The sequence below is a fragment of the Cucumis sativus genome, chromosome 6 (genome assembly GCF_000004075.3).
Source record: "Cucumis sativus cultivar 9930 chromosome 6, Cucumber_9930_V3, whole genome shotgun sequence".
NCBI lineage: Eukaryota > Viridiplantae > Streptophyta > Magnoliopsida > Cucurbitales > Cucurbitaceae > Cucumis > Cucumis sativus.
In genome coordinates, this window is record NC_026660.2 from 29010702 (window position 1) to 29036360 (window position 25659).

General features: G+C 32.1%; 4 protein-coding genes and 1 non-coding gene across 6 annotated transcripts; 2 read left to right on the plus strand and 3 right to left on the minus strand.

Annotated features, from left to right (window-relative positions):
• Positions 1-4205: 4205 nt before the first annotated feature.
• Positions 4206-4279, plus strand: TRNAV-AAC. Its single transcript has one exon. It is a non-coding gene; the product is annotated as a tRNA-Val (tRNA).
• Positions 4280-5209: 930 nt separating this feature from the next.
• LOC105435960 lies at positions 5210-6334 on the minus strand. The gene has a single exon (XM_011659891.2). The coding sequence runs from the start codon at positions 6074-6076 to the stop codon at positions 5381-5383; it is 696 nt and encodes a 231-aa protein (XP_011658193.1). The 5' UTR covers positions 6077-6334; the 3' UTR covers positions 5210-5380.
• A 3870-nt stretch (positions 6335-10204) lies between these two features.
• LOC101211140 (F-box protein At4g05010) lies at positions 10205-11962 on the minus strand. Of its 2 annotated transcripts, XM_004134682.3 has the most exons (4): positions 11802-11962; positions 11304-11601; positions 11130-11204; positions 10323-11038 (listed from the first exon to the last, which is right to left on the minus strand). In XM_004134682.3, exons 2-4 carry the CDS (start codon positions 11553-11555, stop codon positions 10793-10795), a joined length of 573 nt encoding a protein of 190 aa, XP_004134730.1. In that variant the 5' UTR covers positions 11556-11601; positions 11802-11962; the 3' UTR covers positions 10323-10792. The 2 variants fall into 2 exon arrangements, with proteins under 2 accessions (XP_031744056.1, XP_004134730.1); XM_031888196.1 differs by lacking the exon at positions 11802-11962 and having other exon boundaries at positions 10205-11038; positions 11304-11792.
• A 5560-nt stretch (positions 11963-17522) lies between these two features.
• Positions 17523-22681, plus strand: LOC101210890 (secretory carrier-associated membrane protein 3). Its single transcript, XM_004134681.3, has 12 exons — positions 17523-17811; positions 18812-18946; positions 19036-19098; positions 19490-19523; positions 19982-20104; positions 20523-20585; positions 20694-20787; positions 21113-21158; positions 21266-21333; positions 21736-21784; positions 22140-22205; positions 22315-22681. Exons 1-12 carry the CDS (start codon positions 17752-17754, stop codon positions 22399-22401), a joined length of 888 nt encoding a protein of 295 aa, XP_004134729.1. The 5' UTR covers positions 17523-17751; the 3' UTR covers positions 22402-22681.
• An 808-nt stretch (positions 22682-23489) lies between these two features.
• Positions 23490-24319, minus strand: LOC101210650 (ctenidin-3). Its single transcript, XM_004134680.3, has one exon. It carries the CDS (start codon positions 24160-24162, stop codon positions 23761-23763), a length of 402 nt encoding a protein of 133 aa, XP_004134728.1. The 5' UTR covers positions 24163-24319; the 3' UTR covers positions 23490-23760.
• Positions 24320-25659: the final 1340 nt, after the last annotated feature.

Below are 25659 nucleotides of genomic sequence, written 5' to 3' on the forward strand. Positions count from 1 at the left end.
GTTCAAAATATCAAACTTTTACTCCACTATAATTCAAATTTAGGGTTTAACATATATATATATATATTATTTAAGGAGGGAAAACGTTAAAGCATGATATATGTAACAATTAGCTAATTCATATGTAAAATGAAACATCAAAAATTGATATGATTTTTGTGGAAGTGGTTGTCAAGATCTCCATCTAGTAAAAATTTCAATGATTCTTTTTAATTAAAAGTGATATTAATTTTAATGTATTTTTGAAATACTTGAATTAATTAGTGGAGGGTCTATGTCAAAATTATAATGATAATAAGGGTAGGGTCTTTATGAACCTAAGCCTCCTATTAGATTGCTTTTCTTTTTCTTTTTCTTTTCTTTCCTTTTCCCTCTCTCTATATGTATCCTTTTTGAACCATTAGATTGCTTTGTTGAGATATGATTTCTGATAATTTCACATGACATGAATTAAACCATTTACATTGTATATTTATTCAATGTCAAATAGTAGTCTACTCACTACTTGACTACCAATGATTTGAAAATTGTAATAGGTGATCTTCAAAAGAGATGTGCATACTTGACTTGGTATGATATATATACCCCTACTGTTTAATTTCTTCAAGGTAATTAAATAAAAGCCTAATATGCAAATAATTATAAACCAATACAACATGCTTTTTTTTTTGTTAGGTTCAACAATTGCAACTAATCAAATTATTAGTGTTGATGTTAAATTTAAATGGAAAAAAAAGCAAAATTGACATTCACGTTACAAACAACGATACATGAAAAATATGACTTACAAAAGAAATTGTCTTTAATGTTAAAGTCAAAGATAAAGAACCTTATAGTGAATGAGAGTTAGAAGTTTTATTTACTTTATATTAAATTAAAGGGATATATCCATATAAATTTTGATTTCGTGTTTATCATAATCCTATTAGATTTTTTAAAAAAAAAACAAAGTTTTTCGAATCTTAAAATAAGTTGTGATTAACTCTTACTTATTTCATTAATTAAGTCCACACTCACTTGTGGGTTTCAAATTTAAATTATGTAAAATACTTAACAAATGAAAATCGATACACGTTATTAGATCGTGAACACAAAACCTTTCTTATCTATCTAGTTTGATAGGATGTTAAAACATTTGTTAAAAGCTTAAGCCTATCATTTTATCCACTGATTTGTGTGTGTATATATATATAAAAAAAAACGTTGATGGTATATTGAATCTGATGATGTTGTTTATTGTAATAAGAAATAAGGATTGGTTGCGGGTTGGGATGGGAAAGTAAAGGTCTTGTGGCGGTCACGTGGGAGATGGGTAATGTTTTGAGTGGAGGAAGAGGACTTGGAGGAGACTAAGAGAAAGTGATTAATTGAATTAATAATGGTAATTAATGAATGAATTAAGTAAATATTAAAAGAAAAAGAAGAAGAGGGTTTGTGTGTTGTGTTGTGTTGTGTTTAAAAGGAATAATGAGTATGATGATGAATGGGTTATTGATTTAAAATGAAGGATGTCACGTGACGGCCTCTCTCGTCTTCAATTCCACGAGCTCATCCATACAGCTAATGCTCCCGAATCTCTATGATTAAAGATAATCATGCACTAATTAAACACATTAATTTATTTCAATCTTACTATCACCAATCACATTACCAGCTCATTACTATCTGTCCTCAACTCCATCAAACTATACCTCTTCCCCCCCCATCTATTTAACTCTTAATTAATCTCTCTCCTTCCTTATTCTTATGCCTTCCATTTTCCTTTTTTATTCTTCTCTAACTACTTACCTTCAATTTCATTTGTTTCTCCAATCATAATCATAGTATTATTATTATTATTTGGTATATGATATGATCAAAGAGATCATGAACTGTTCCTCTCCACTAATGACAGTTTAATTGCCCAAACCAGTATAATTTAATTTATGTCTAAGATTCTAGTTTATGCCTTCTATTTTTATATATATCTTTCTTCAAAAATAATTCAAAACACTGTAAACTCTCAATCGGTTCCATACAAATTTATATATATATATATATACCCTACTATACTTATCATGTAGGAACAAAAAAGTAAAAAATACTTTATGACATGAATTCACTTTTTACAACCACGAGTTATTTAAAAAACAATTTTTACACAATGTTAATGTTTGAACATTCGTTCACAATAATGATATATTTATTTTCAGACTTTTTGTTTTGAGTTCTTAGATAATATGGTGATATTAATTGTTTTTTTCTTTTATTTTTAGTGAGAGAAGAAAAGACAATGTATGTGTTTTATTAATCATGTTAATGATAGAGTAAATATAAGGAAGATGTGAAATGGTATTTACCTGTACAATACAACAAGGATGGAAATGTCCATAAGTTTTATCTTTGCAATACATACTTTTGTCAAAAAAAAAAAAACATCAAAATAAAAATTAAACTAGAAAATAGATGGATAAATAAATGAAGTCAACGTTAACATTTTTTACACCACAATGTATTGGTTGATATGCTTAAAGTCGGTATGGAGGTTCCCTCGGTTTCAAAGTATATTTAGTGTCATGACGTTTTTGAATTAAAATTTTTGTTTTATGTGTTGAGAGTTGAATGTATTGTTCGTTTTACTTATTCATATCTAGCTTTTTTAATTAGTTGATTAGTTATTGTTAATCATGATGTAAGAAACTTTGGGATCATATATAATTATTAATTGTTTAGTTATAATTTTTTTTTTAAGAAAATGAACAAGACAAAATATATATATATATATTTATCATAAACAAGCATTTAGCATGAGTTTTATGTTATGAATTAAATGAAGTGGTTGGTTGGTAGAGATATAAAAGAATAATAATGTAGAAAAAATGGGTATTGTTAATTAATTTAGTAAGATTGAACATTATATTTAGGTGGGTTTTTTCACTTTCACTTTCACTTTCACTTAGAGTTAGGCATCAAAATTTGGACTTAGAGTTAGGCATAAAAAAGAAGAACGGCTCGCATGTAAAATTCATAATTGAAGAGGAGACAAGCAGCCGACTACATCAAAGATTTACAAATCTAAACGAAATTGAAATGTTGGATATATACATTTACCACTTTACCCTTTTTTTTAAAAAAAAAAGTTGAAAATAAAAATGGTCAAAATTAAAATAATAATTATCATCAACAATTATTAAATTGCATGTATTGCAGTGGGTCACATCTAAAATCATTATACCTTTCCACTACTACTTCAAAGTAATAATAATAAACAAAACACTAAAAAATTGACGTAATATTCAACTGAAAATGTGTAGTAAAGTAAAAGTATAAGAAAAGGAAATGAAATGAGAGATTGGGGAATTATCCTTTTTGAAAAAGGGGTAGGGGACTGGGGAGTGTAAAAATGAAATACACACATATATATATATATTTGGGGGAATGTGGAGGCAACTTCTCTTATGATTATGATTATGAAGTGTATTGAAGAGAGGAGGATGGTGGGGTTTTAGTTGGGCAGTGTAATGTGTAATAACTCAAACTGTTTGATGGTTGAAGAAAAAGCACATGCCTCCAACTCCAACTTTCCAAATTATTCAACATCCTTTTAATTTCCACTTACCACACATATATTGTTTCTACCTTCGTTTCTTCCCTTCCTTCCTCTTCACACCCAAATATTTTTTCAAGATTCATTTCTAAAGAAATCTATATTAACAAGGTCATATAATATCTCTGTGGTAAATTTTCCACATCATTGACAAGATCATAGAAGGGATGAAGAAAGAAATAAAAGTAATTGATAATTTTGAAGAGTGAGGGTGTAAGTTATATGTTGAAGAAGTAGAATAGAAGGGAGAATGTTATGTATTATTAGTGTTTAAATATGTAACAAATCACTCTCTTCATTGTCCACATCATTATCTAATCTTGTTTACACTAAACTTAAATTAATTGTGAAATGTGATGGGAGGCCTGGGGCCTGCTTTAGGAGTCTTACACGTGGCACATGTCCCTATGTTCCTAAATCTGTCCCATTTTTTTCTTCACTTCTTCATTTAATTCTCATCATAATCTTTAAACTCTTTCTTCTTATTTCTTACTCTCTGCCTCATTTGTATTGAGGATGTTAATGCGTTTTAAGTTTCAAAATATAATAATGTTGTTTTTAGAATTTTAACACTTTGAGATTATAAGATATTAGGTAATGTGGTAATATCTGTTTGTATGGTGTCGTGGTGTAGTTGGTTATCACGTCAGTCTAACACACTGAAGGTCTCCGGTTCGAGTCCGGGCGACGCCATTTTTTAACGGTCAATTTTCATGACTGAGACTTTTTTAAACAGAAAATAAGAGTTTCTTCCCTGCGGAATTAAGTGATGCCAAACGGGTAGGGAAATTTAGTAATGTATACCGTAGACGATTTCTCTCTTTTTAATTAAATGAGGTAGGGTTACAAACTAAAGCCCATTATTACAGCCCATATGGGTAGGCTCAATTGATATGCAGGCCGGAAAAGTCCTGGTGTTATGGGCCTTGCTGGGTTCATTTAATCTAATTTTGTTGGGAGGGGAAGAGGATCTATCACTGTTTCATTTTTGTCCCACCTTTTAATTCCTACTTTCATTTATAAAACGTTTCTCAATAAATAATCTTCACTTTAAATCTCATTTTTATCTTTCAACTTTTAAGTCTATAATCTTCAATCTCTTCTTGGCTAAGATTTAGCTCAATCGTAATTAGTATAATTTTTTTTTTCTTAAAAGTTGACATTTTGATCCATATTTGAACCATTGTTGTACTAAAAACAAACTTTTATATATTGCTCCTAAATTAAGTTCATGATTCGTAATTTCCACTTTTTAACTTAACTATGCCTTTCTATTTTATAACATTTGATTTTTATACTTATCAATATTTTCAAAGTTTAAATCTCTAAAATTTATTTAATTTTGATATATATCCTTCAAAACATGGATATTAGTAAACTTAAGAGTTTGTTATATATTATAAAAAATATTTCCTTATGGTTTTTTTTCTTTCTTATTGGTATACCTTAAATCCACGGTGTATAATTAATGTTCATCTCTTACTTCAAACCATATCACTAATATTAGTATTACCTGATTTGTTTACATTAATTTTATTATTATCATCATTGAAAATAGACATCTAAAATTAGGTAGTGGAGGGAAATTATGATTGAAAAATTGATTGTAAAAATAAGGGTATATCCAACAAGCTAAGTATGCACATATTTATATAGAAACAATTCCTTTAGTATCCAAATTGGAAACACAAATTGAATAGGGATTATATATGTGATATGATGCAACACATGAATTGATGAACAGCATCGGAAAATGAAAAAGAAAAAAAAAAAAACCTTATTGTGTATACATATTTAAATAAACATTGGGAAAGCGGTTGGAGAAATATCAATCTCGATCAAATTCTCCTCCTCCAACTGAAAAAACTCCGATGATACTCTCTTCTTATCCAAAGCAATCTCGATGAGTTCATCCCTATCTTCATCATCCCACATAAAACATACATTCTCCATCTCATCTTCCGCCCCGGACCAGCTATCGGAGTCCGTTTCCGGATAATACAGCGACAGAGAAGGATACCTCTCCATTGAATTTAATCTCATGTGTAGTACCGTCCCATCATCCTTATCCTTATCCTCATCAACTTCAACTTCACCTTCTTCTTTTTCTTCTTCTTCTTCTTCTTCTTCATCTTCTTCCTCGTAGTCTTCGTAAATAACCTCCAACGGCGCTCTGACATTCCATTGTACGAAAGATTCCTCGAAGCAGGAAGAAATGGGAGAACAACCAGTACAGTGTTCTGGTGGTTGAGTAAATTTGATGGGTTGGGGGTTGGTGATGGTGATGGGTTGGTGTTGGCGCTGGCGTTGACGTTGAGTTGCACCGAGGCGGAGGAGGGAGAGAAAGAGAAATCCGGCGAGGACAAGCGCCGGAGAGAGGAGGGAAGTCCAGAGAAAAGGAGGGAAGAAGAGGAGAATGAGAGTGAAGAAAGAGAGAAGAGCTGAAAACAGAGGATGAGAGAAAATTGACAGTGAAGAAGAAGAAGACATTTGTGAAAAATTGAAGAGAATAATAAGAAGAAAAAGAAGAATAAATTAAATGTACGATTATTTAGGGTTTATGAAGCATTGGAATTTGCAATTTGCAATGGAGGGAATGTGAATGGGAATGTGGTCCGCCATTTGTCACTCCCAAACTCCTTTCTTTTAACACTCCCCATGCCCACAACTTATAAACCCCTTTCACATAATATCTTAAATTTTAAGTCTATCAAACAATCACTTTAGTAGAGCTCAATTAAATTGGTATTTGAATGTATTATGGTCGTTGATAAATAAGTTTACACAATTTTAATTCTTTTATATCAATTGAATCGGTTTACAACATTGTTGGCAGCATGCACATTAATATCAATCTGTAAATGGTTCTCTATTGTTTGAGAATTTAATCTAAAATTGTTCATGGAAATAATGATGATAAGTTTTGAAGTAAAAGTGGAAGATCCAAGCAATGAAAAAGTGGGTGCAATCTAATTGAAAAGTTGTCCACTTAAATTGTTTCACAATTGAACTAAAAAGAGTTTGTTACAACTTACAATTAAAATATTATTTGAATTGTTGCTTTATCCTTTCACACCCTCCTAATTTCATTCTACTAAACTATAATTAACTTTCATTTTGATATGATGGTTTTTTAGTTCCATATATCATGTATATGTGTAGACTAATATTTGAATAAAATGGATAATGTTTAGTATTCACTGCAAAAATAATTATAAACTCACTTCATATTTGAAATAATTTTGTTAAAAAGGAAAAAACTTATATACACATTTGGTCTTCTAATAATTAAAGAAACTGTCATTCTAATTAACTACATATTATGATCATATTTAGACCATTGCATTATGAACCTTCCATTATTAGACATTAAACAAAACTATAGAAGTCAATAGTTAAGGCAATTAATTGATGAGAATAATGGATTAAAGATGTTATTTTTGTACTTGAGTAAGGCTTAATGATCTATAAGAAAAAAAGAAGCTTAAAGGAAGTGATCCCAATAATTGATTTTAAAAATATCAAAATGTTGAATAGAAGAGATGAGGTCCCAGAAGGATTTTGGGTGTGGTAGCCATCTATAATTTAGGTGAAGAATTGACTAAAAAATGGACAAAACCCATGAGTGAGGAAGAAAAAGTGCCCTTTATTATTCTACTTTTTTTTCCTTTTTTCATGAACATTATCAATACATCAATCTTTCCAATAGAATTATTTCTTTTTCTCTTCTTTTCTTTTCCTTTCTTTTCTTTCCATCTTTCATGTTTGTTGCAAAAAAAGGACCTTTAATTTGTTTGCTTTCATCCACAGCTACCATTCCTCTTTTCTTTTCTGCTCTATGACATTCAAAGTTGTGTAGCTTCGTGGGTCTATCTCTCTCTCTCATTTCTATGATATGGTTTGTTAACCACTTTTATACCTATTTTGGACTTTGTGTGTCTAAAAGGGATTTCAATATAATAGATCACATACTCAATATATAAAAACATAAAAGATACTCATCTATTATTCTAACTAAATTTGGGTGTGATACCATTAATTGTTTTTCACTTCAATCTAGACCGTTGATTAATTTATAAATCAAATTCAATTTCTTTGTTTTCTTTTTCTCCATATTTAGTTATGGCCTCAATGGCTTGGGCGGTAGCTTTATATGGTGCCAAAAAAAAAAAAAAAGTTATGGGTCAAAGAGACTTTTCAATTACAAAACTTAAAAAGAAAATTCCTTTAAGAAAAAAAAAAGATTAATTTTGTGTATGTGTGATGTTTGGCCATGTTTTTTGGGTAACGAAAATGATGCTTCACAAAAGTACCAAAGCTTTACTTTTAAGAAAACGATGGAATAAATGATTATATATGATTGATTGTGATGATTAGCTTCAATAACAACTACTTTATTTCATTATTAATTAGATTAAGAAATGGTATTTACTATGAACATCCTTTTTAAACCTTTCATAATCATAATTAAATGACCAAAAATGAGTGTTTAGAGAGTGAATCAAGAGTTTGATGGGATGGGAGACAAGAGAGATCTAGTCCATCAACTCTGTGTTGAGTTGACGACAGTGAGGGCGTGGGGTGACCTGCGGGTGCGGTTTAGAATCATATAGATGCTTTTCTTTAGGATGTTCTTCACATGGTTTTGGGACCCTTTCATTTCCATTACTTTCCTCCCTCGTTGGTTTATCATATGTGTTACACATTCCTCTTCCCTTCTACTCTTTTCACCCATTCCTCTTGCTCAGACACCAAGTTGGAACTGACTTGTGTAAGAGTTTCTGTATAAGTGTTTAGATACACTTCAATGACTTAGTATAATATTATTTAGTTCAACTGCTTGAGGTTGATGTTAGACTCTTGTTTAAGATATGTGAGATATTGATGGTGTCTTAATAGGTGTGACTCTCGAAGTTGTTGCAAAGTATACTTTTTGCATAAAAAATAGGTGTCCACGAGATTACATAGTGTGTAAATGTTAAATTCACCTAAACCTTTATTCTTTTGGTATAATGAGAGAAGCTTGGTTGATCGACTCAAAACTAAAAAAAAGCTAAAAGATTTTATTTTTCTTTTTTAAACTTAAAACTAAAACACAACTTAAGGATGGTTTAATCTATATGGTTGAGTTGCATGATATAACTTTTGAGTTTACAACTTTTAACTTTTAAGTTTGTTTGTATGATATTGAGATAGATTTTGGATTAAACCAAATTCACATGCCAAATTAACCTTAGGTTTGCTAGGCATTTCTAGGCTCTAATTTCTGATCCATTTCACATTCATGATGTTATATTTTATTTGAAAGAAAAAAAAGTAACAAACTTACTAAGGATTACATAGATCTAGAAAATTATTTTCGGCTTTAATCTCTTTCCATTTCATATTTGTGTTGTTATATTTTATTTTTTAAAAAAAGTACCATACTTTTTCTTTTAATTAAAGGGATTATATATGAATTGAATTTTGCCAGTCAAGAGAGTTCAATTTATCATCAAAGAATAAACATGTCTTTTTCTTTTGATTTCAGTTTTTAATTCACAATCTTCTCTAAAGTAAAGCTGATGAGAAGAGAAGTAAGGTTGAAAAATATACATATTAATAAACATCTTAGAATTAATCAAATGTTGAGATGATGATTATTGTTTGAAGATAAGTTTGTACTCGTTTATCGATGAAGAGAATCATGTAGGCTAAAACTAGAAACATATAAAACAATAACAAGTTAATTTGAAAACATGATTATCACTTAATTTGAATTCACATATCATACAATAACAAGTGATTGATATATTATATTTCTTTTATACAAACCGACAACAAGCTTTGTGCCAAAAGTGCGGCTGAAAGCAGATAAGAATGAAAATTTGAAGGAAAAAAAAAAGAAGGAAAACAATGGTATCCTAGAAATGTGTGACAACTCCCACTCAACCTCAGTTGTTTAGTACTAAAAACAACAAAATAGCCTAATTAAATATAACATTCATAAGATGGACAGGAATCACCAAATAATTAAAACCCACATAGTTAAATGAATGATGCCGCAAACTAAGTTAATTTTAAAATGAAGAATCATCACAAAGTGGCACAAGTTTAGCTTTAAAAGGAACCAATCATTCCAGCACTAACCATTAACACTAAAAGAATCATTAGCAGCAGTTACTAATATTCCATTCAGTATTATCGAAGAAGCTAATATTCGATCCCATTTTCATTACTAGTAATAATCAAACAAGAGCCAATAATTAAAGCTCCGCTTGGCAATTAAGCAAGTTAATTAATCATGCACTAAAGCAAATTAAGACTGTTTTTGCAAAGTTAAACAAGCTTGAGAAACTTCTTGTAGAGTCCCTGAGTAAAGATTTGAGCTGTGAGTTACGGAATTAAGCCAGACAGACAACCCATTGTCAACACCATTTTGGTTTAATCTTTCTTTACAGATGTAAAGCCAAAATTCCTTCGTTTCTTCTACATGTTTTGAAGTTTGAAAAGGAAACTGAAATCTCCAAAGAGAGGAAGTTTTGGGGTTCGCCAGTTCATCAGCCAGATTGTACAGAAACATATAATTGAGAATTTCAAGCTCTTTTCTAGCGAGTAAAAAGCAGAAACAAACAGCTGTCAATCAAAGTCGGTTGCTTTCTCATAATTTCTATTCCATTTCCAAATTCTACAATCTTTCATACGTTACAAATCATTCCATCACACACACCACACCAAAAAAGGAAAGAAATAGAGAAAACCCAAAATCCCACACTTTATCAAATTATGGAAAAACAAAAAAGCAAAATACACATGAAGGGGAAGAACATCAATAATGACACAAAAAATTGCGAGGAAACTATGGTTCGATTTTTATTAGATAAAGAAAGAATGAGAGAAAAAGTACATACAAATGTACTGTTCAAATTTATCAGAGAATTTGAAAGGGACTAACCAAAATACTACCCTTCATCAACGAATTTACCTATCAACCTGTCTGTAATACCTGTACAAAAAAAGAGATGCATTTCTAACCCACCCACCATCTTCATCTTCAATGAAAGATTTGAAGATTTGGTCAGTGGGAATGTACAGCTACTTCTTTTTCTTCAACCATGATCTGAGATTTCAGATCCTTAACTACATCTTTCTTCCTACCGCCACAACCGTGTTTCTACAACAATATGAATACAGATTGTATTTACAGAGCCTCTGGGTTGTTAAAATTCACATCTCTGTCCATATGGGCAATTTTTTCTTTGGCCATTGATCTTCTTCTTCGGCAAATAAGGCTATGGATATCTCCGCCAGCTTCTTTCTATTTAATGGAGTTCTGAATCGTCTTGTGGGACAAGCATTTGGCGCTTCAATCTCGTCGAAATCGCTGGAATCGTCTAATTCAATGGCGGTGCGAAACCTACGGACCTTCGAGGGAGTGCTATAAGCGAAATGCGAGTCTTTTGCAATCAAAGTCTGTAAATGTGAACGAAACCCTAAATTAATGAGAATCGTTGAATCACCGACTGAAAGAAAATGAAGAATGATTCGAGTGATATTTACTTACCGCTTCGTTAATTGTTTTCGAAACGCGGATTAGCTGTTTCAAATCATCATGTTCCACACCGCAGAGAACCCTAATCTGATGGAGAGGAGAAAGGGGGAAAAATCTATTCAGAAACAACAATAAAATGAAAGATACAATTATCGAAACGATTTCAATCTCCTATGAAGCACTAACCAGAATCTCCTGAGGCAGAGCCTCGAGCAGAGACCTATCGTCCTCCACCGCCGTACTGACAACGTTGCAGCGCCTCTTAGACGGCGCCTTCGGTGTCAAGTCGGTGGGTGAATCTTCCTCATGGCAAGAAATGACGACACGCTTCCTTCCTAAACCACGAGTGTATCTCACGACTCCGAAATCCAGTCCCTTATCAGCGGCAGAGACGACGCTCTTGGATTTCAAACAACCAGTCTTCTTTCCCAAAGCCATTGTCAATTCTCAAATACTCGATTTAAATTAAACCTAATCGTTCTATCTGTATCAATGTACGAAAAAGAGGAACAATCAATCATCTAAAAAAAAAAAAAAATCCTAAAAAGAAAATACCGAATCCTAAAAAACCCTAACAAAAATGTGATGAAAGCAAAGCAGGATTTGAGTGAAGAGTTGTGAAAAGCGGATTGAAAGTGACGAATAAGGAAGAAATCCAAAATAGAAATCCGGAAGGAAACGAACCTGATTAAAAGGAGATTGGAATATGTGAATGTAAGATTGTGTTGTATTGTTTCGAATTTTGAAAGAAAGGATTTAGCTCTTGAAATGGAAACTGAGGAAACTACGGAGTTGCTTTTAAAATTGTCGATACTGTGTGTTATATAGGGGAGGAAAAAGATTGGGGATTTCTCACTTTTCAAAAAACTAGAAAACAGTAAAATAAAAACCCCACGCGTTTTAGAGAATCCGCTGGAAATTTCGGAGGAAAAATCTGCGTTTTTATCGTTGGTGTCATTTATCTCCCTTTGGCGGTTAAAAAAAAAGAACTAGCCGTTGGGAGTAGTGGGACACGTGTTGATACTCTAATGGGATGAATGCTTTCAGAGTGATGACGTGGAGATATGGTCGGTCCAAGTCGGCGGTGCCGGTTCCTTCTCGAACACGTATTTTGTTTTAAATTTTTTTTTAATCGTACGTGGGAAGGGTTTATATAAAAAGAAAGTTAGGCTAACAAGATGAGAGAGAGACGTGTCCATTAAGCTAACGTGTAGAGCGCGACGTCGTTTTGAGTAGAGAGAAGTAGAAGCATGGAAGGGTGAGGGTTTGTTTTTGACTGAGGGATGGGTTCCATTTATTCCAATAAGGCGGGCGGCAAGGAGTTGACGCCTGTTTCTGTTTTCATTATACATTTTTTTTAAAGGTTGATATAGTGAGTAATGAGTGAGTCAACAACGCGTAGGACCAACCACATTTCATCCTTTTAGTTCAATTATAAATAATAAATAACGCGTTGGACTCCGACCATAATGGTCAAAAACATTCACATTCCCACTTCTATATACTCTTTCTAATCATTCATTCCTATATTTAACCACTACACTATACACTATTTCCATTCATTTTAAGTACAATCTTTAATTTAACTTTCAATACTTCAAACCTTTTATAAATAATTATAACTAATTAAATTTATATGATATTTCAATTTCTTTACAAATAAATACCCCATTTAATTGGTAAATTAAATTTGCATACAAGTTTTCTTAATATAAAATCGATAACAAATGTCTCCATTTATTTAATATAATTGATTTGTTATTCTTGTATAATTAATTCAAAATAAAAAATGGTAAACTTTATTGGTGTATTTTAGTAAGGAATATAAACTTTATGGTGTAGATTTAAGAATTGCAAAAGTAGTAGTCCTACAAAAAAGAAAAATTGTAAAAAGTAATAGTCATACATGACTCATATTATACACGAAGATGATGAATCAATCCACCTAATCCATCCAACTAGTGGAGTTAGTTGGCTCCAATTATTCCCATCATTAATTCCAGCTAAATAACAACACACATACATGGTTTAACAATAATTAATATAATCTCCTCTGTTCTTAGATTCATCTAACACACTGATTTTATACTAATCTAAATTAAATTTTCAACATCTATTAATTACTATTTTATTACCTTTATTTAATTAGTAATTTTCGGGGATTCTCAAAGCTGTTAGGATTTTTGTTTTTCTAAACAATATATATGGTTAATTTCACTCGGATTTTTGGCTTAGCTGACGTAGGAAAATAAATACTTTTCAAATAATATATATAATATATTAATTTTAAAACTGTCAAATTTGATTTTTTTAACAAATCCGTTTTGATTTCTTTTTTAAGAGGTCCATAGTATAGTTTAGTACACTAACATTTAAAATTTCATATAATAATAGAATAATGACGTGATCACATTGACACATTAGTCGAGTTTGATTTTGAAATACCTTAATTTAAATTCTATAATAAATAAATAAAAAATAGGTCAACTTTCGACCTACAAAACATTGAAACTTATTATTGTCCCAAGAAAAATGCAATTGAAAATTCAGGTGGACAATAATACATATTTAGTCATTTTTATAATAAAATTTTTATTTCAGATTCAAACTCTTTCTAAGTTTGGACAACGCTATACTGATCAAAATATACTAATATAAAAACAAAAGTATGTTTAAATTAGTTTTGTTTAGATTAAAAATGAATTACTTGGACTAATGATAATGATGATGATGATGAAGAGGATGAACGCTGATGATGATGATCAACGATGAACTAAATGCCTTGAAAAGTGCTGGTCTCCAACAGTCTTGATTAGCCCCTCAAATCCAATATACTCTACCTGAGTTTAAAATTCTTCCTTTTATTTCAATTATTTACAAACTTATCCTCAAAACCAAATATAAATCATTTTCTAAGTACTTTTTGATTACTGGGGTATCAACAAATTCACGTAGAAGCATTATACATACAAAATGTAATTGAAAGATTACTACAAAGAAAGATAAAAACAACAGTGTCGTCATTGGTTCTATGTTAACTTTATGATTATTTAATACACTAAAACTATCTTTTCATGGATATTTTAACTAAGCTTTGGATAGTATACTAAACTAAAATAAGCTAGGGAAAGGAGATAGATAAGAGGGTCAAGTCAAAGAGGACCTGCTGTGAAACAGATGAACGAAACAGGAACAGAAGGTATTTATTTTTGTCCTTTTCATATGAAAGTGAAACACAAAATATGCAAATATTTTTGCGAACTTTTTGTTTGGTATCGTCAAAATAAGTTAGTTTTTTTTTTTTTTTTTTGCGGTCCATCTTCCTATTGGCTGCTTTTGAAGAGTATATCATCAAAATAGGAGATATATATGGATGAACAATACACTTCTTACTTATTTATACATTTATAAACTAAAAGAAAAATGTAGACTTTCGGTATCTTTGAAGACATAAATTGCAATAATGCAGATTTAGGGAAGTTTGGGAAAAGTATTAAAATCACATACCAAGCCTAGCACAGACAAATTTTAATAATTCTTCACAAATGTATTTTCATCTTCTGGTTGGTGATTTTCTGACTATTGGTTGAGGTGGTTTCTCATTTGATCACTGGTATATCCGATAACTCCATGCACAGTATATGATATTCAAAATTTGAAAATATTATAATAAATGAAATTGACTTTGGAAATTACATTCACAAAATGCTCAATAAGTGCAGCCTGTTAAGGTGAGTTTGAAGAATCATTCAGAAATAAGGGGAAAAAAAAACTTAGAGAAATTGATTGTTATTGCCCAAACAACACACTTTTAGAAAAATCAATCAACCAACCTTTACTAACCCAAAAAATTAATTCGGACGTTGATTTAATAGTACCCAATATCCTAATGACATCAAGGTCTTGACATTTGAAGGATCTAGCTAGTAATCAACGTACCGTAGTTGTTGACAGTGGTTTAGTATAAGACTAAAAATTTCATATTACAAATGAATAATTTACCAGTATATATATTACACATAGTTTTCATCCTCAATGTTACCAATATTTACCAATAAGTATTTAAATATATAAAAATCAAAAGTGAAAAGGAAAAAAGAGATATTACCAAAACATTAAACCAATACGATTTGGAGTGCCAAAATGATGAATAGTACAAAAGCTTCCAATGTAATAAGTTCATTGTGCTCGTGAAATGCTGTCATGATATTAAACATATTATATATGGAAGTGGCTGTTACAGGAAAGGAAATAGAACCTATCCAAAACCACCGTCGCACTTGTAAAGTTCAGATAGGGTGGGAGGGGGAGGGCAGTTGAAGGAAAAAAATGGATTTGAATCCATGGCTATAGGAAATTGACATGCTGCCATTGGGGGAACAATTTCTGTTTGTGTAAATGTCCCAATTAGATTTAGGGTTCTCCATATCGATATAAACACCAACAGATGGGGAGAAATTCACAAGTGTTGATAGATTGGAGTAGAAATAGGTCAAACTGTATCTTATCTCTCTCCTTCTTTATTGATATTTATTCTTTATTCTACCTTAGTTAGTTTTAATTTTCATACCTAACCATAGCCTACAGAAAATTGAAAAAGAAGAAATCAATGTTTATATTGAAAATATTCATAGCAAAGCATTTAATTCCTCTGAAAAGTTCTAATCCTTTTGCTGTGGATTTTTGCTTGAGAATTCAATCTTTCCTCCACATAACCTACCGACCTCCTCAAATAATCAAGCTTATAAACAAAGGCTCTCACTCCCAAATTTCTTTCTTTGTTATCTATAGGTTGGATTAAATGTGCTGAATGCAACCAATAGCTTAAATTAAACCTGTTAATTAAGCGTATTAAAAAAGATTTATTACATTGTTTAGAATAGATACTCATCAATAATCAGTCAGAAAATAAAACACTAATGCATGAATAAGAAATTCATCTTATTTTACCATAATATAATATATTGTCCATCTAATTTGTTTGCATTCTTCACATCCATTATCCTAAAATATTGGGTAGTCTAAAGATGTAATAAGTATCAATCCAATACATACCTCCAAGGGTATAGGAACGTACTTGATGATCGAGCAGAGAAATATGTTGATCAGGAAGTAAGGAGCAAATAGTTTGCAGTGGCTACTGGCTAATAGGTGAAAAAACATTTGAAATAAATTTTAAAACTAATAGACAAACACGTAGAATAATAAAATGTTTAATTACAAACATAAAGAAGAATGTGGGTTGTAATGATCTGCATTAATGTAACCAAATTCTTGTTATAGTGTGTGTGCATTTGTGGTATTGCAAACTAGCTGACAAATTATAAATTAAAGAAGAATTCAAAGAAGAGGAGGGTAGGAGGGAATTCCTGTTAGATGCCGGCCTGCTCATCAAGATTTTCCTTCAAAATCAATATGCAAACACAAAGAAAATAAATTAGGGTAATACTATATACACTCAATTTTCCTTAAATACACAAACAAACCATTCCAAATGGAATTCCTAATATTCTAATATGAATTTGTATTGATGGGTATGTTGGATTTTTTCTTTTTCTTTTAAATTTTTTTTTTTTATGCTTGTTTGTTAATACAAATCAATAAATTATAAGTAAAATAAAGAAGAAAAATTGATTAAAGTTAGATAACATAATATTTATTTTTCATAAAAAAAACAATAAAATTCAATTTGTCCCAAATGACCAACTCAGCCAATTTTGACCTAGTTATCATCAATGACTTTGAACTCTAATTAAAATTATAGCCTTTGAAACAAATAACAAAGTTTTGATTTTTTTTTTAATAATGATTAAATTAATGCATTTACCTTCAAATTTTAAAATAATAGTAATAATAATAATAAATGTTAGGTTGGAAAGTCTATATCTCCAACTTACCTGATTTTAGTTTGAAAAAAAAGCATTATTCTTGAGTGATTATCCATCATATCAGGGTGACACACTCTTTCCTCTTTGGGCCGTGGCCCAAAATTACCAAACATTTGGCCCATTTTTTAGCATGGCAGAGATAGGTAGGTATTTTGGCTTTGAACCACAACAAACATAATTTATGGTTTGCGGAGCTTCTTAGGAATCAAAGGATAGGCACTAATTTTTGTATTTACAGCTGCCTAAGAAAGTAACAAAAATAAATACTAAATTACTTGTAAAATAATAATGAAAAAATGTAAACTAAAATACTCATTGTGGCCTGCCGAACTCACAAATCCTTTTCCTTTGAATTTTTTGAAGTTGTAGAAATTATAAATAAATTGACAGAGAATTTATTTGTTTGTTTGTTTATTTGATGTGGAAGTTGGAGAAATTAATTTGTAGTTTAGTTTTGTGCTGTGAAATTGTCTCCCGCTGTTTCCTTTGAATTTTAATTTCTCGCACCCGAAAGGTATTAAGCTGACTAAACTAAAAGACAACTGCTCCTCTTTCTTTCTCTCTCTCTCTCTCTACGATTCCATTCAATTTTCCCGATTGAACCGTCAAACGTCTTCGGGTTCCGCCTTTGAATTGCTTACTCTCTAAGTTTTTTCTCCATTTTTCCCTGTTCTTCATATCAGATCTAAGGTTTTGCGATTCCACTTCTTAGTTCTTACCTTCCCTTTGCTACTACCACTTTCGCCATGGCTGGTCGCTACGACAGAAACCCTTTCGATGAAGAAGAGGAAGTCAACCCCTTCGCTGTGAGTTCTCTCTACCTTTTGATCATCATGCTTCTGCTTACCTCTTCTAATCTTACTTTTATCTTTGAATAATGGAAGTGTTGCTCGACTCTATGTACTGCTTTGCTTTGCTTTGCTTTATTAATTCCATAGACTAGGTCGTTTGAGTATGCGGTGGATGCGGATTTCCGTTTAGCTTAGTGCTATTTCATTTCTATTAATTTATTTTTGATGCTCGGATTGGATCCCTTTTCTCTTTCCATATCTCACTAAGAGAAACTCATAAAGGATTTTCCCACCCTAATAATTTGGTTACTCTCAACATGATTTACGGTCCTCATGGTGCTTCAAAGATGCAGTAGTTGATAAGTTTAGTTTCATTCAGTATCCAATTACTGGAAATTTAAGCTTGTTCTGGGTTTCTGCATTTATTGGCATATATTGTCGGCGTTCTATTCTAGACAATTGGGTGTTCAGATTTTTAACGATCCATCTGCAGACCAGTATCTGGCCTTTGGGTGAAGGTACCGGGGCAGTCATATTATGACGGAGGTGCTTTCTTTTACATCTGAAACAAGGAATCTAATCTTTTAGCTAGTTGCCCCTCACCAACCCAAAACAAAAGTAAAATAGAAAGGGGAACGAGATTGAAGTATTCAGTTCATCGAGTTTGGATAAACTTTGCACTTGCGTTTTTCTCTTAAGAGCTATACATCTTGGTTTAATAAGTTCCTGCCTTCATTTTTTTTTTCAGCTCCAAAATTTCAATTTTGTAGGGAAATTTCTTTTTCTTCTTATTTTTGTATGGCTTCTTATTACGATATATATCCCTTAGTTTATGGATAATCTGATAACTGATAAGAAATTGACCTATGGGTTTAAATACAACCTTGTTTTAATGGTTTCATTAATCTGTTGAATCTATTAAGATGATTGTTTGCAACATCACATTAGTTGGTTAAAATGTTATCTTATCAAATTATTTACTCATTTAACCAAAGATATATATGCAATTTTTCAGAATCCTGGAAGTGTTCCCCCTGCCACAAATTCCAGGCTTTCACCTCTTCCTCCAGAACCTGTTGATTTTAATTATGGTCGTGGTGCAACTGTTGACATACCACTCGATTCAAACTCTGAAGGATCAAACTATAAGGTTTTTGAGATTTTATTGTGTACTTTATTCTTTGTGCCACCATTGATCTCCTGGTCTTGCTAACTGCACTATGTTTTAATTTTACTTAGGATTTGAAGAAGAAAGAGAAGGAGCTTCAAGCTAAAGAGGCTGATTTGAGAAGGCGGGAACAGGTACTTCTTAGAGAATGTACAAAATCTTTAAATATGTTATCATTTCCAGTTGTTATGTTTTAAACTCAATGCTCGTTAGGTACCAATCAGGATCATTTCCTTGTATGATTTTGATTTATGTTACAATAGTATGCTTGAGAGTAGAAAAAATGATTTTGCAATACTGGTGCTAGTTCAACTTATACATGATATTGAATAGCCATATTTCAAGATAACAAGATTAAAGGCCCTTATTATCTTTTCCTTTACCCCTTTGAAATGGATTTTTTTTTTAATCAAATTTAAAATCTAATGTTATAGGCTTATTGGTCCATTGATAGCGCTAGAGTGGATCAATGTTGAAGCATCTACTGATTTTATTTAATTCTTTAGCATTCTTGGTTAAATGCAGGAAGTAAAACGGAGGGAAGATGCTGCAAATCGGGGTAATTTATTCTGACTGTTGAAATTCTTAGAAGGATGCTAAATTGCCAGTAGAACTCTCAGAATATATTTCATAAAGTTAGAGGCAATCTATCTTAATAGGACCATAACTTTGGTTGTGTGAAGTTTAATCAAAACTATTTGTATTAGCATATATGAAAATGCACCCAATACTTGAGTAATAAAAAAATTGGGAAAATTTAAGGAATCAGAGGGTATGATATTATAACATTTAAAATGGTGTTCCCCCTTGTGGACAGTTCTTTTGGTGTCTTGAAAATAATTCTATAACAGTTAAATTGCATCTCATATCAATTTAAGTTATTGCCCTTATTCTTAACAACCACCGAGAAGGTGAATTAGAGAGATACGCCTCAACTTATTGAAGAAAGCAACACATTCTCTAGACCACACGTTTTTCCCAATGCAGCTTATGACCTGATCTGTTTTTGTTTTGCAGCTGGAATTGTACTAGAGGAGAAAAATTGGCCACCTTTTTTCCCAATTATCCACCATGATATTGCAAATGATATTCCTATTCATCTGCAAAGGTTGCAGTATGTTGCGTTTACTACATTGTTGGGTATGTGAACTTGTGGACTATCTTCACTTGATGTCGTCCATAGGCTGTTAGTACTTATGTTTGTACTTTGAGTTTTCTTATGCAATAATAAAGAAACAGTCTCCTTTTCAAGAACTTATATGATGAATGATGATATAACAATCCTAATTTTAAACTTGCTACGTTGTATGGGCACCGTTATTGAATCTTACACTCACAATTTGATTGAAAAAAATACACTGTTTGAACAAGACTATTGTTCTCCCCCTGTAAAGTTTCCTTATTTCTTTCTTAGATGAGTATTGGGTATTAACAACATAATCTCTTACGCAACCTAAGGTTTCCTTGCAAAGTTGCACTCATTTCTTTCTCAGATGAGTTATCACTAAAATATTTTTTACAAGAGCAATTGACATAAGGACTTTGTCATGTTTCACAGGACTAACTCTTTGCCTCCTCTGGAACATAGTAGCTGTTACTACGGCGTGGATTAAGGGAGAAGGTAAATTGAAATACCATTTTAGCAAAAATGATTTATCCATTATAATTAACTGTTGTCTCTAATGTTGAAAATATTGCTGCTCATAATCTTACAATTTCATGGTTGTAGGAGTAAAAATTTGGTTCCTTGCTGTCATCTATTTTATTGCTGGAGTTCCAGGAGGGTATTTCTTGTGGTATCGCCCACTTTACAATGCATCTAGGTACCCTTTTCATCTTTAAACTTGTCTTTGACTTCCCCCTTTCCTTTCCTTCCTTCTATTTGAATGCTTTTTTTTAGTTGACATTGTACAAATAGATAGTTATAGTTTTAGGTTAAGATTGATTTCCTAAAATATTAAATTGACCAGTTACCAGACACAGATATTGTTGGATTAGTTAGTAGAGTTTTAGTTAGTGTCGTATTTCTCCTTTTGTGTAGTTGTTAAGGCTCCCAACACTTCCAAAGGTGGAAATCTATATTCTATGCACATGTATTGATTTGATCATGAAGAGATTAGTTAGCATTGTTTCTCTTTCCTGTTGCAGGAGTGAAAGTGCTATGAAGTTCGGATGGTTTTTCATGTTTTATTTGGTAATGGTTTTTTTCGCTAGTTGATTATTTTAGTTTTCTTCTAATTAAACACACGTTTGAAAATTGGATCTCTTATCATTACAATTTTATTTACTCTTCTCCTACAGCTTCATATTGGTTTCTGCATCTTTGCTGCAGTAGCACCTCCAATAGTCTTCAGGGGAAAATCTCTGACGTATGTTCCTTTGTATTAACTATTTACTATGCTTGCTGTTAATTTGTGTTATCAATATGATTTGGTCGATGAAGCTTTAAAATGTTATAGTCAATGACTTAAATGCATATGTGAAGAAGGGCTCAGCTAAATCTTTTCAATCGGTACTTTTTACATCAAATGTTTTCTAGAGTTGTATATTGCATGTTTCGGTTGGTTATTTCTTGTTGTTGACTCAGGAGACATTTGACAAGGAATGAAGTTGTTTAGTCCCATGAATTCCTTGGACCAAACAAGAAGTGGAGTTAACAACTCCACTCTTCCAACAGCAATTCCTTAATATCATTGTTAAATAGGATTTTGTCTTTAAATGTTCCAGAATTTTCTCCTTGTACTAACAATTTTTGTTTTTGGTTGTAACAGTGGCATCTTACCTGCAATAGATCTTATTGGTGGACAAGTCTTGGTTGGGGTAAGGATATATTTACTTGCTTTTCAGCTACTTGTTTTGTTTTTTATTTTTTATATAAATTCCTAAACGTCAGCTTACTTTGTCAAACCCACAAACATGTATTGGAGTTTCTGGTTTATTTTGGTCTTTTTGGTATAAGATGGTTTTATAATACTAGGAAAATAATTGAAATGAGCGGATGGACCAGATTTTATTGTCGTTAGAATTTCCCTTCGGAGTTAAGGAAGTTTACTTCCTATGATAAATCCTAGGAAAATACTATGATAAATCCTAGGAAAATAAACAGTAGAATGAAGTATTACTGTGTACTCTGAGAGCCTCGAGGTTTCATCCGCCATTTTTCTCTTTTTTGCAGATATTCTATTTCATTGGTTTCGGATTATTCTGTCTTGAATCAGTTCTCAGCATCTGGGTTATTCAGGTCAATCACGTTTTTCCCTTTTTCTATCCACACGCTTACAAATAGAAAACAACAGAATTGCTATTTAACTCATTTCTTTACTTTGTTCACCATCTCTTTTGTCATTCAGCAAGTATACATGTACTTCCGAGGCAGCGGTAAAGCAGCTCAGATGAAGCGTGAGGCTGCCAGGGGTGCTGTGAGGGCAGCCATTTGATGCTGTGGTCACGTAGAACCACCACGAATGATGAGCTTCTTCCTAGATTGTAGGTTGTATATGCACTTAGCCACGGGATGTGGGTAAGTTTACAGGTTTGTTTTAGGTTGAGGGCTGTTCAGTTCTGTTGCTTCATTTTTACCAGCCAACTTTACTGTATGTTTTTTTCACCCCTGATGTAATTTGATGCTAATGGTAGTAGTCGCTTTTATAAACCCTATTATTAATATTGTTGAGGTTGAATGAATTCTGAGTTCAATTTTACACATTGCTTGAGAAAGTGGGTGTCATCATTTATTTATTCAAATGTCTTCAATTTCACTATCCATTTGGAGAGAATTGTTGGTAAAATGATTATAGTTTATGAATGGAAAGAATCACCAAAGTAATTAGGCTGAAGTGTGTCATTGTTTCAATGGTTTCATTGTCAACAACGTAATCACTACTTTCGAGCACTCACTTTGCCAATAGTCTTTAGTTGGCCATTAGGCACCCGGACGCGTTTTTAATTAAATTATATTATAATTATCTATCTCTGTATATTTTCATCCATTTTATTTTATTTTTGTTTTTGTAATTTTTATACGAGAATTGAATCTTTACATCTTGAATCCTTGATGACAACAAGTCTTGTTATCGACATCAATAATTTGGTAAAATTAAGACATGCCAAAAATATTTGTTGATAATGATATTCTATGGATGTTTTCATCGAACATGGATACTTTTATAAAATTGAAGTTTTGACTAGGACGCCATGAACTGAACCTCAAGGAAAGAATCATTATTTAGCTTTCCATTCACCCTCCATCACTACCAGACGGATTCTTTCTTTCTAGCATGTGTTGTTTTCCCATTTACTCAATATCCATCTTCTTTCAGTTTTAAATTCAATCGTTTTTTACTGTCTTCACGATTTTATTTTCATTTTGTTCTCTATTCTTTAAGCTTACACCAAGTGTTTTGTAGTAATCTAAATATCACAGGATGAGGATACCAATACCAAGCTCCAGCCAACTCTATAGAAACAAAAACCCACAAATGATAGGAAACCAAGCATGAGAATTATTAAAACGCTAAGAGAATACTGAAATCAGAAAAGAGAACCCAATTCCAAAACATTTCAAGAGAACCATAATTTAAAAAACTCATACATAGCGATCCAAACACCAACATAACATTACTTATAATTATATATTTCTATTAGTTTATATATCAGTCTTCTAGTAAAACTCCAATACATAGCCTTTCTTTCCCATTAAGGCAAACCTTAATTACTACTTATAGGTACTTTCCGGCTACCGAGCGGCCGTGTCAAAGAAAACACTCAGAAGCCGCCGCCGCCATTACCGCCCCTCCCTAACAATAGCCGATACATTTCTTAGTACAATCGATGGTACAGCCACCGCCGCCACCTCCACCGCCGTAACCCTTGCCCGATCGGCTGTAGGAGGAGAAGCACTTAGCCGGACAAGTCACCTTCTTATTGTAACAAGGACCCTTAACTTTACAAACCACAGAATTTCTTATGATACCACCCTTGCCGTAACCGCCTTTGGGGCCACCGTAGCCGCCGCCGTATCCCCCGCCGATGATCCCCTTGTCCCAACCCTTTCCAAAGCCGGGTATGTCGCCAAATCCGTTCCCGGGTCCGAACATGCCATCGAAGCCGCCGTCCTTCCGGGCGGTGGCGAGAGAGATAGACGGCGAGAGAAGAAGAATGGCAATGAGAAATGGGAAAATGGGGATGAAGAGATTCATGATTTTTTGTTTTGTCTTTCTTTTTCTTTTTGTGGAATTTGCAAAATGTTTGGGAGAGGAAAGTGAGGGATTGGGCAGAGATTAAAAGTGGGTAAGAAGATAGTGGGAAGGCAGCAAAAGCATTTATGGAAGAAGGTAATGGAGGGGCAGTTGGCTCCTCATTAATGGACTCAGCTATCATCTTTCTTTTCTTTTTTATCTTTTTCTTCTTTCTCATGAATGTCAAATGTGCCATTCTAAATTTATGATTCATGTTACAATTGTTTGAGATATTCAAACTTACATCTGAATCCCACTGCTTCATCCAAATTTTTATGTTACCAGAACCCTATCCTCTTTTAACTTTCTAATTAATTTATGTATGCATATTGACTAATTCAATTCTCCTTCTATTTAATGACTTGATTGATATACTAACCACTCAATAGCAAAAGTATATTTATCATAATACTCTAATTTGATGTATTATAGATAGATTATGATATTTTGACTATATTTATAAATATTTTAAAATAAAATTTCATGTCTTTGTTTAAATGAACATATTTGGTAACTCTAAACAATACTAGACTTGTTACATAAAGTAAAGTATAGAGTTGGCTGTTGTCCCTTAAAAAGGTTGGTTTTGTAGCAGTTTTAAAAGTTATATTGTTTGTATTATTAAAAAGATAATAATGGAGGGATATAACCAAATGGGAAATGAAGAAAATATGAGAAGATTTCATTTAAGTGTTATATCCAACTCCCAACCATGAAAGCACATGCCCTTTTCTCCATTTCCCCCCTGAATTATTTGATGCCACTTTAATCAACCCATTTGACTAAAGTCACAAAAATACTATTCATCCATACATATATTACAATTACACTATCATTTCTTTAACCATACCCATGCAAAGATCATACCAATGTCCCATAAGTGATTTTGGCAAAGAGAGATAAAATAAGGAGTGAAAAGATAAGGCATGTTCTTGAGTATATCATGGAGAAGAATGTGGGAAAAGGGCATTTGAGATTTGGGAAACAGAAAGTTCAATGAATATTATTCTTTTGTTCTAATAGGGCCCTCCTCTCCATTACTTTACCATTTAAGTAAGAAAGCAATTACTTAGTTGATCCAACTAATGAGTTAGTGTACTACATATATAGGTCTTATGTATTCATGATTTTCATAACTCCTTTGCTTTACACATTTGACTTACTCAAACTTTAATCAAACATATGAGTAGTTTCAAGTGACATCAAAATAAAAGGTACATTTCATTAACATATAACAAAAAGTTAAAGTTTAAATGCTCCAAATTGTAACTATTGTACACTTGACATAGTTGTACACGATCAAGCGAGTCGATGTTGATAAACGATAAATCATTACAAGTAAGATAGATTTCATCAGATAAGTAGGGTATAAAATTGAATAGAAATGTTTGAAAATTTGGAAAGTAGGCCCTTGGACAATCACTAGTGGATGAAGTCTCAAGTCTCAAACAATTCATT